Source organism: Hippocampus comes, unplaced genomic scaffold, assembly GCF_001891065.2.
Source record: "Hippocampus comes isolate QL1 unplaced genomic scaffold, H_comes_QL1_v1.1 scaffold156, whole genome shotgun sequence".
In the NCBI taxonomy this organism is placed as follows: Eukaryota; Metazoa; Chordata; class Actinopteri; order Syngnathiformes; family Syngnathidae; genus Hippocampus; species Hippocampus comes.
Window position 1 is genome coordinate 4,757,268 of NW_017805744.1, and position 12,074 is coordinate 4,769,341.

General features: G+C 41.3%; 1 protein-coding gene across 1 annotated transcript in view; it reads right to left on the reverse strand.

The window, feature by feature from the left end:
* Nucleotides 1–12,074, reverse strand: part of aff2 (AF4/FMR2 family, member 2) — a 137,814-nt gene that overhangs the window by 18,453 nt on the left and 107,287 nt on the right. The window contains exons 11-14 of the mRNA XM_019884114.1: nt 2,077–2,194; nt 848–953; nt 590–740; nt 85–300 (exon numbers count right to left, since the gene is read on the reverse strand). Of these exons, the coding sequence (XP_019739673.1) occupies nt 85–300; nt 590–740; nt 848–953; nt 2,077–2,194 (591 nt within the window). The remainder of the gene's footprint in view (nt 1–84; nt 301–589; nt 741–847; nt 954–2,076; nt 2,195–12,074) is intronic.

Here is a 12,074-nt window from a genome sequence, read left to right on the forward strand (position 1 = left end):
ACCAAAACAATAACTATTCGTCAAAAACGAAGACACATGTCGAATTTTTTCCACCGTGATAGTGTACTGTCTTTCCTTCCTAACCTTTGCTGGTTTGATCTGCTCCACGTCTGACTCTGATTATCCTCCACACTGTTCGACCTCTCTGTCCGTCTGGGCTGTTTCTTCCCTGTCGTGATTCTCCTCGGTGTGGTGACCTCCGGACCAGATATCAGTGCTGGGGACAGCCTCATCTTTGACCTCTGACCCTCCCCTGATGCCTTCTGGCTGAGTTTGGCCTTCGTTTTCTCCCTGCCTGGGCTGTGAGGCACAAACATGATTGATATTTCTTTTACTTTGGGTAGATCATTTCGAAACAGCATGAAAACTTGAAACACGAATGCCACTAAACCTTCACTCATTCAGTATCATCCATTTTCAGACCCTTCTTAAAAAAATCTAAAATACGTAAAGACGTACCTGAAACCTTCTTAAAATCATGAAAAAAATGCCCTTGGCATTGGATGAGTTAAATACAAATCCCGTAATAAATTTGACAAATATCCAGCATAATATATTTAACGTCAAAACAAATAGATACAGTTCATACCAGAATGTTCCCCTGGCATCTTTGTGCTCCACTGCTGCCGCTGTGGGAAGAGCAGCGCCACTGGATCCACAGGGCTTGGTCTTGGCTGCGGCACCCGCTCCTGCCGCTTCACTGCACTGGGAGAACGTTTCCTGATTCTGAGTGACAGAACCTGGACAGTGGAACATTAGTGCGCAGGCTTTCCAGATTAAAGCAATGGAGTTAAAGCAATCCCTATTGGACATTGTCACTTTTACATTTGTATCCACATTTACCAACCTGCGCCATGATGATCTTGCGGTGGGGCCACCAGAGGTTTAGGTTGAGCTTGGACCTTGTTCAACCAGCTGTCCAGCTGCCATTTGTTAGTTGAGGACAACTCACGCTGCAGAGCGACAAATATTTCACATGTAGCAGCACATCTGTATCTTTATACAGGTACATATAATTGGAAAGAAAATGTAAACACATTTAAAAGTTAGTATTGCTTGCAGTAATAATGGCTCAGGAAGCCTGAGATTCTCAACCAAAATTGGAACGGATGAATTGATGAATGGTTGGATGGATGGATTGATAGATAATTCAATTAGATTGTCACAGTATCAATATTGATGCATGTAGTCATATGAATAACAGGAAAAGACAATCTTTTCTGTAGACAAACGGCATAAACCTCTCAAATATTGTTCACAAACCTTTCTAAATTTGTGTTAGTGAGCACTTTTCCTTTGCCAAGATAAGCCATCCCCTTCACAGGTGTGACATATCAAACACGTCTTCTGTTTGTTCAGGACACGAAGGAAACAGAAGGCGGAGGTGTTGCATGGTGGCATGTGTTAAGTAACAGTATGATCATGCCACGGGAATAATTGTAGATTGTGTGCAAATTGGGAAGTCGACTATATAATGTAGCGTCACGTATAATGATAAAGTGATCAAGTATAACACGATGCGTTGTGATAAGGAAAAATGATGTGAAGTGACATGGGCGCTGTCTGTTCCTGGACTGTTTACTTTGTCACAGTCTAATATAATAATATCTTACATGTTTGGACTGAACCAAAGATGTTACACGAACAGGAGTTTTTTTTTTCTTGTGAGGCATGATGTTTCCACAATGTAATATAAATGTATGCCTTTACAAAGTTCATCAGACGTGTATGACTTTGCAATACGTCGATCAAGGCAATTGTAGATTGTAATGTTGAATACTCTATCTACATTGCATCATACTGTATTTGGGTTACCCTTGTCAGCTACTTGAGTAAGTGGGGAATATTAAAATCAGCGCTCAGTATGATGCAGTGCAGACAGGTGGGCCAACTAAAGTACTATGTATAAAATAAACATGACATCTTCATGAATTAATTTGGTAATAGGTCAGGACATGACAAGAAAGAGATCCAGCTACGCATGGTCACACGTTTGTTCCTGGAACAATGCCTGTCAATATGCATTGTTGTGTCTTTTGCAGCCCCGTGTTAACACACACATGCTTGTCCTGGTACCTCAGGGGAGTTGGTGCGAGTGGTCTGGTTATATTCGCTGTCACTGGAACTGCTCTCTGATTCGTCCGTGTCCGACTCCGAGCTGCTCTCAGATTCACTGCTGCTCCCTGATGCGCCACTTTAGAGGACGGAGAGTAGACAGATTTAATCTACGTGTCACTAAGAAGCAAAACAATAGACTTGATTCACTTGGCACAAGCAAAGCTCATTCATGTCCTCTTACATTGCTAACAGGGTTACATCATGATTCACAAATAGAGTCACTCACCCTCTCCTGTTTTCAATAAACCACCTCTGCTAGTGAGTCGAAATTATTGTTTACGTCATTCACACAATGATTTCTACATTGAAAATGACTCCGTCAATTCATGTCATCTTTTCTACTGCCATCCTTCACATGATGATGAAATTTGGAGCCACTGCGTTCTCATGTCAACCACCACTTATTTAGCTGTTCTCATATTTTCAAGGGTGAGAGAAAAAAAGTACAGGAAAACTTCAAACTCAACATTTGTCACCGATAGCGAAAGACAATTACGGTTGCATTGCATCACACACTCAACCTTTTTACCATTTGATAAACACCCCCGGCACTGTATTTATAGCATCTAACTTAACAGCGTTAAGTGTTAAAACCGCTCTCTGTAAAGAAATATGGATTTGGGTTTTCTTTGAGCTCTTCACGTTTCTGATTTCATCAATGTAGAAAAAAAACCGCAGTAGGATTAGACATTATCCACTTCTTGCAGTAGTATCCTCCCATCAATATTAATCATGAATAGAAAATGTGATCACATATGGGGTGATAATTGCTTTCAACACATTTTCAGAGCAAGTGGAGCACTTTTTCTGTTTCTTGACAAAACTTCATCAAGAGGGCCCGGTGGTCGACTGGTGAGCGCGTCGACCTCCCAGTGCAGAGGTACCGGGTTCAATTCCAGCTCCGGCCTCCATGTGTGGAGTTTGCATGTTCTCCCCCAGGCCTGCGTGGGTTTTCTCCGGGTACTCCGGTTTGCTCCCACATTGCATGGCAGATTGATCGAACACTCTAAAATTGTCCCTAAGTGTGAGTGTGAGGGTGGATGGTTGTTTGTCTCAGTGTGTCCTGCATTTGGCTGGCAACCGGTTCAGGGTGTCCCCCTCCTACTGCCCGAAGACGGCTGGGATAGGCTGCAGCACCCCCCGCGACCATCGTGAGGATAAGCGGATCGGAAAATGGACGGATGGATGTATTTTGCCATGTAAAGTAGAAAAAAAAACTCAGTCAGATGACACACTACGCACTTCTTGCAGTCGTTGCCTCAACCAATATTAAGCATTAATAGAAACTATAATCACATATCTGGTGCTAATTGCTGGAATGCAGTCTTTTGAACCAGTTCAATTATCTCTTTCTGCTGCATATGCTGGTTCATCCGTCCTTCCACAATCCTTTGAAATGGTCTCCTAGAGGCAACACAACCGCTGACACAACTTGAGAACGCACAAACACACACGTGCGCGGGCAGAAATAGCAAAAGTGTGTATGTGTCTGTGTGTGTATATGTGTAATTTCAGTCCAAGGCTGCCGTCACAGCAGGCACCAATCTGTGTGAGCAGTCAAGCAGCAAATCCATCAACTGTTCCTCAGGCAACACACATGCACGCACGCACGCATGCAGGAATTGTGATTTCTTCTATCATTTCTCATCTCCTCTCGTGTTCTCTCAGTCCTGTCTTTCTCTTTCAATTTTAATACATTTTCCTCTCAGTCTTCACTATTAGTGTGGCGCGGTGTTTTAACTCCTCCACAGTTGTATTCTTCTCAGCTGATGAATTTAAAGCCATTATTTTCTTATTTTGTTCCGAGCTCAGCGTAGTGAGATTAAATGGGAATTATTTTCTCCCCAAAAAAATAAATAAATAAAAGTAATAAGCTTGGGCAAAAAAGATCATCTTGTATTATTTGACTCTGTTGCCTTTGAAACTAACACATGGGATTTCGATGTATGAGCTTTATAATTCATTGAGGTGTGAAGACCTTTTCTGTTTGTTTTGAGATGAAAATGACAAGTTGAGGAATACATTTAAATGAATCATACAAAGATATTTTTTTCCAGAGAGTGATGGATTATTAACTTAATGGTAGAACAAAAGACACAATAACAAAAAGAGACACAGCCATGATGAACACTATAATCGCTACAAAGGAACAAAAACAGTTTCAGAAGTCAGTGAGCCAATTCAGCACAAACCAAGCAGCAAAATTTCCAAATAAATGCATTGACAGTGCTACCTGTGTAACCAAGTTGCGTTTCAAGTTTGTATAAGACAAAATTCTGCCGAGATTTGATACAGCTCTTGTATCCATATCATCATATGATGCAAATGGTCAGAACGTTGTGGCCGGCTAGTGTCAAATTGAGCAGCAAATAGTACGTCACATGGATGCCAATAGTAAAACATTCCTTAATTAAGACAAAGAAAGACAGGAGGTCTTCTTCTGAGGTTTTTTTTTCCCAACCCAATATTACGTGAGGAGCTTGACAAAGAGCCTGACCTCATTTAAAGGGTTCTTAGCGTGTCACTTATGTTACATCACTTGGCTGAATGAATAGAATAAATAGGACATCTCCAATACAATGTATGTGTATGCAAGTGCAGCGCTTTTTATGTCAAACAAACCACTGCTGCGTGTGAGCCAACAAGTGGTGTCAAGAGGGATTGCTTTACGGAGGAAGCACGACAGACTTGTCTGTGTTAAAAAATGTAAAAAATGTTTTTTTTTTGGGTTCTCTCTATTTTTTGGTTCTCTCTATTTTTCTTTTGTGTAAGTTACAATACAAGCAGTCAATTCTAAACGACGGGCGTTGGTCCACTTTGTTTTTGTATAAATAGCATCATGTGAAGTTGAAGGAGGGTGTTTGCCGCTCAATGAGATATTCAATCGAGCACACTCTAGCCTATTTTATTCTGGCACCATAAACAAGAGTATTGCAGGAACAAGATGAAAGGAGCTGAATACATGTGTGAAAGTATTACATCTGGCCCGCTTCCCTCGACTCTCCTCAGGAATCAGGCAGGCATCAGCCGTCAAACATAATTTAGCACCGTTGTCTGTGCCAAATTGAAATGCGGCACCAGCTGGCGCAATCTGACAGGCAAGCATTTCACTGGACACCTTAAATACATCTCCATGATGTCAGGTCTTAAATGAAGATACACTCTACAGTTCACCCAGGAGCGGGTTGGATCACTTTGCAGCCTTGCGTCCTATTTTATGATGGACTCATCTGATGGGCATTTTCAGACTTCTATACGCGAATCACCGTTGTAGTCCTTGATGTGGCCTACACATATTGATTTTTCACATATTAAAATGTGAGAGAACCCACACATACAATTGTAGGGTAAAATCTGCAAGAGTGTGCTTGCTAATTTTACGGTGTGGAGTGACATAGGAAATCACACACGTAAAGATATGTATCTTCTCCCAAACTAGACATCTGTTGTAGTCACAAGACTTAGCTGTGAAAGGCAGCCTAGTGCCACAAGTCATCCAGACTGCCATAAAAATACAAAGAAGAACGAGGAGAAGCAAAAATACCGTATTTTACGCACTATCAGGCACTTCGGACTATAAGGCACACCTTCAATGAATGGCCTTTTTAAAAACAGGTTTATAGGGTGCACTGCATTATAAGGCGCATAGAATAGAAGACACAATAGTGGCTGCGGTTGTGTTATGCATCCACTAGATGGAGCTACGCTAAAGAGAATATAATACAATACAATACAGCTTTATTTAGTTTATTTACTTTCACAACCGCTGTAAGAAAGTGCTTTACAGAACATTTAAAATACTACATCCAAGAAATCAGAATATTGATCCATATATGAGGTGCATCGGATTATAAGGCACCCTGTTGGATTTTGAGGAAAGTGTGCGCCTCGTAATGCGGAAAATATGGTAGTTGTATTACGAGTAGTAGTCGTGTAATAAGATAAAAAGATGCTAGGCTATAAAGTAACAACACTGCGCTTGCAAAGCCTTCGTCTCGTCATTTTTGTGTTGAATGACTGAATGTTTTACACAAACACCCAACACAGGCAGTTGTGTCCGGTAACAGTGTTTGAGCTTCAGGTCACTTCCTAATTGGCTTTTGTTCCATTTCATGTAACCATCTGTGGCACCTGGCCAAATTGGAGTTGACCACGTATGTGAGGATTTGCGATGTAAATATTGAACACCATTGAGATTTACAATTGCTGGCACCAGCCATTTTTCAAGCACAAAAAAAAAAAAAAATCAGTCTTACCCACACAGAATAATCAGTCAAGGTAATCTTTCAACTGGGCCTTTGCAAAATGTGAGAATCCCACTTTAAAAGCAAGGAACCGTATTTTATTTCGCCATTTCAACTTATGTCGAAATGGACATCACATGCTACTATAAGAACTTATCCATGCTAATCAGTAAAGAAAGGGACATATTAAGGAGATATGATTCAATTCATGAAAGGACCTATTTTTTTGGCATGCATGTAATCATAGTAATAGCTGACATTTAAAAAAAGTTCCTATTCTTCCAATATTGTTTATTGTTGAAATTTCAAATGAACAAGAATTGTTGGTTTGATGTCTTGCAAAGCCCTGCTTGTGTGTGTTTTCTTTGGGCATCACAGATTCCTCCCAGATTCCCAAAAAATGCATGTTAGATTAATTGAAGACAAAACTGTCCAACAGTATGAAAGTGAGTGTGAATGGTCCATTGTCTATGCTGGCTGGCCACCAGTCCAGAGTCTACTCTGCCTCCCACCCAAAGCCAGCTGAGATGTGCTCCAGTTCACCCGCAAACCTAATGAAGAAAAGTACTATAGAAATGACACATGAAAGAAATGTCACGGAATTATCAGAAGATCATTCCACTTACATGCAATTAGATTACATTCATGGCATCAGGAGATGACTAGGATGGGCTGTCATGCATTAACTGCGACTATTGATGTCTTTCTTGCATCTCTCGGCATTGATGGGTAACTCTGTCAGGCAATCGTGTTCGCGTAATGTACTGGGCATCAGAACGAAAAGCACTCAAAAGCACTGTGATCATCTTAGAATAAAAAAAAAATATATATATACACACACACACACACACACACATTAAAGCGCATCTCTTCAGTGTTTCAAACTAGATTCTTTTTTTGCTAGCAGTAAAAAAATGATTTACAACTCGGAACTCGCCGTCTTGGCCTTTGTGTTGCATAGGAAAAAAATATGCAGCCTTTGTCAGATTTTCAGAGTGCATCCAAGCTTTTGGTATGCAGCTGTTGGTTTGTATGATAAAATCATCGCCAACAGGGGAAATGAGAGCCTCACAGCCTTGACAAAGTGAGCCATTGGCTTGATATGCCCAATGGGCCTCACAAGAACCCCATGATCCTCAAAGGCTGCCGTTAAACGAGCGATAGCGCCACAGATATGAGGTTGAAACGTACATGGATATACAGGACCACACCTGTGGTGGTTTTAGTGTGTACAGATGAAACGATTGTACCGCTATTGTTTAAAGCTATTTTTACGACATAAATAGAAACTGAGATTCGAATAAAAATGGCATAATAGAGAATGATGCTTTTGTTTGAAAATTGCTGTCTTCTGAGAAGGCAACTCATTAAAAAACAAACCTATAACAAATTGCTGACTTTCATTAATAAGAAAAACGTAACTCTTGGCAAAGTATCTGTAATTAATACAAAATGTAATTACAATGTAGCAATTCATTTCAGTTGCTGATGTGCTTTAAACTAATTTCCTGCTCTTTACGCTCTGCCCCATTTCCAACATCCTCCATTTAATCTTAATTAATTTCAGAGGAATTCACGTCGGCTGTCTTGAATCCAACACACCGTGAAGCCATTCAAAAGCGGATGTGATTAAATGTGAATGACTTCAAAAGGGTCATTCATTCCATTTTGAGATGGGATTATAAATAATGTTGATTTACAAGATGACTCATATGCTGAAGTATATCGCCATAAACATTATGGATTTCCTTTTGAAGCTCTCTTCTGTCAGGCTTGTAGAGCTGAATGTTTAGCCTCTCATCAAACGCTTGCCCCCCCCCCCCCGCCCCTTCCCAATATTGTAGTCGGATGATCTTGCAAGCACGTACTATGCCAATTGACAGATGTTTGTTCAATGTCTTGTTAGATTCCTAGTTTTTACTTGTGTAACAAGCCTTTGTTTTTAGAGGGTGATCCCAACTGTACCTGCTGAGTATTTCTGTGAGCAAGATGGATTTTGACAAATGGACAAACGTAATTTATATTTGGTGTGTGCAGTATAGGAATAAACAGACAGATGTTTATTATTCTCCCACAAACTGTTTCATTCCAGACCTAATGGCTACCTGTAGTTATTCTTTGAGGAAATTATTCAAGTCTCCAGGCTACTCGTGTGTTACAGTGCATGATTGTGTTTGCATTATGTCAATGAACCAGCAGGAGCAGAAGATACAAAAGATAGTGAGCAGTCAATCATTTTCTTCCTTCCGCCAATCACCTCTGCAATCGACAAAATCGATGAGCCTCTGAAATCAATGAACCGAGTGGCTTCGAGCCAGACAGACCTCGGATCAGATAAACAGTACGATGTAGCGGAGTGTGACACAGGAGGATACAGCTTCACAACTACAATTGAAGTCCGAGGTAAACACAGTATAGTCTCTTAAACTGGCAAAAGAGCTCTGCGAAAGTAGGAGAGTCATGGTGGTATTTTGGGACATTCGAGTGAAGATGTGGACGCCATCTGGACTCGGTTCATCTGTCATCAAATCATCTTCCACTTGGCAGAGCTTCCCCCCTGCACAGCTGGCTGTCCAATCTTACTCCCTGTCTCTCTGTAAATCACCCTCGCATATCATGAGTGTCTTCAGCACCATTTGAGATCTAAGCAAATTGATTAAATTCGCCTATATTATCCTTTAATGCATTAATGTACTGCATCTGGCAGCATGGTGGTCGACTGGTTCGCACGTGCAGAGGTGGGGGTTTGATTCCAGCTCCAGCCTTCCTGTGTGAGGTTTGCACGTTCTCCCCATGCCTGTGTGGGTTTACTCCGGGTACTGCGGGTTCCTCCCACATTCCAAAAACATGCACGGTAGGTTGATTGCGTGCTCTAAATTATCCCTAGGTGTGATTGTGAGCGAGAATGGTTGTTCGTCTCTGTGTGCCCTGCAATTGGCTGTCAACCAGTTCAGGGTGCACTCCACAAGCTGTGTGAAGACAGCTGGGATAAGCTCACGCACACCCGCGACCCTCAGCAGCAGTACACTTCAACATCACAACCACTACACCGTTATCAGGCTTCTGAAGAGCTTGCTGATGAGCTGATCATTTGCCTGAGGTGTGTTGGAGGAAGGAAACATCTAAAACAGGGAGGACAGTTGCCCACCCTTGACTTATATTGTTCAGGGTTGCAGCAAAATAATTTAATCGATGTATTTAAAAAAAATGCTAAAGCCTACCTTAACTTTAATAACAACATAAATTAAGCCTTACTGGTTTGAATGCGCTATCTTGTGAAGAAAGCAGCTATCTTATGTGACGACATTGGTTCAAATTCATGATTTGAACAGACCTTCGACGTATATTTTAATATAATTCGTGTCAAATTCTAAATTGATCAAATCAGGGGCATTCGCATTGACAGTTTTTACTGGAGTCATGATTATTCTTTGTGCGACAGTAACTTGCTTGCTAGTAGTTTGCTTCATTTCTTGTGCTAATGCAAGCTGAACCATTAGAATCAATTGGGACATCATGTAACAACATGATGAAAAATATGATAAGCAGACAAAGTTGTTTAACAACTGGAAGAAGACATGGTAAAACTGTTTAATGTGTACTGTGATAGGACGTCTGGGGTAGGGGATGGTGGTATGGTGGCAGAAAATACAATTAGTAGTAATGTTGACAGAGTAAAATTAAAACACTGGCTATATATGCAGTATATTTATATTTTCACGTTTTGTGTGTGTGTGTGTGTGTGTGTGTGTGCGTGTGCGAGCGCGCGCACGCGTGTATGAGCGTTTCTATCGGATATAGCCCATGGATTGCTTGCAGCAACTTCAGTTGCAGCATCCCTGTGGATAGATGTCTGTGTGTGTGTGCCCGGTCTGCTCGGGCTCATTAGCAGCAGCAAAAGTAACACATGGCCTGAGGCACACACAGAAACATGGCACATTCTCTTTCGAGCCTACACACTTACACACATGCAGAGATGCGCACACATTCACACACGCCGACTGAGAACACAAGCCTAATTTGTGAAGTATTTTGACATTCTTATGCACCAGTTGGCGCTTGACTTTTTAATGACAGGCTGAATGCATTTCTCAAAGCACATTAATCTCTCATGTATTTTTTTTCTTCATCAGTTGTGTGTCATGTACAAAGTACCGGTATCCACATCCATATAAAAACACACATTAACAAAAAAATAATCATAATAATGCCGATGCACTGTAGACTGTAGTTACTGGAAGGTGTGCTAATATTTGCATGAATTTAAATGTAACTTTTTGTTCACAGTGGTAAATATAATATTTTCAATTATTGGTTCAATTTTGGACAATAATAACACCGGCCTGTTCCTCCAAAAGTATTGGAATAGTGAGACACATTTGGGTTTTATATGAAGATGAATATGAGACAAAACATTAACATATACATTTTATTTCGGGGTATTTATGTCTATATAATACACAGTTTTCTAAGACAGCATAAGTCTTAAAAATAAATTGTTTGAAGGGAAGACTTAATATACAGGGGTGCACATGACTTGTTTTGTGTGGTCCTCACATGGCCACCAGTGGTGGTTGTTTTATTTTCCCTGACGCGGCGACGTCTTGGTTGAATTTAAAGACTTGTGGCACATCTGAGCGAGCTCTGTGGGTCATTCCTAAATTGGGGGACATTTTGGCGTCAAAATTCTTGAAGAATAAACCCTCTCTTGTCTTTCACAAAAAGTATTTAAAAAATAAAATAAAATAAAGCAGGTAATCTTTAACCTACAGTGACGTGGGACTGTGTCATCGGAAGTTGTTAGCGCTCAGCAGTCTGCAGTTGCAGCTTGTGATCAGAGCTGTTGCGCTATTATCTTTTATCATTATCATTATTCTCATTCAGAGTTTGTTTTGTGTACAATTCAGCGAGGGCAAAGAATGGCAATCTTGAGGGTCGAGGGAAGCACTTTAAAACGGTACGCGTGAGCTATGGTCGTTAACAGGCTGCCTAAGTGCGTCGCATGCCTCAGCGTCAGGCTATTGCTCATCATGGCATGCGTGTGTACGTGTGTGTGTGTGTGCGTGCGTATATGCGCGTGCACGGTAACGGGTCGATCGCGGGAGGTTGGTTGATCGAAAAGTAGATCTTCGGTCAAAAAAGTTTGGGCACCCCTGCTCTAGCCATTCAACCTCTGTTACTGTCTGTGTTTGTGAGCAGAGACGGCATCAGTACTTTTTCTCTGCTGAGGGAAACTGGGGGCATGACCCATATTGGAGTGGAGGGAGGGGGAGCTGAGAAAATCATTTCAAAATATAGTTGAGGAAATCAAACAAAATGCTGGAAAGGGCTTCACTGAAGCTACACAGATTTCTGACGGGGATAAAGTCCTTCTTACCCTGAGTGTAGCGCCACCCCTGTTTGTGAGATAGTGCTTCGCTCAGATTCATAATTGCTTGGTTATCAAGTAGAGACAGTTCACTGGTTGATTGCCTGTTACATTTGATTTGATTTGACTTTTTATTAGGTCTCCCGTAGGAGAAACTTGTCTCGGAGGACAGTCCCTCTGTGCTGCTTCATACACTGAGCAAAAAACATACACATCCACAACACAACATAATTAGGACAATTACATAAAGCAGGGGTCCCCAACCGCCGGTCCGCGGACCGGTACCGGTCCGCCGGGCATTTGGTACCGGGCCGCACAGAAAGAACTTGCCTTAATTCCGTTTT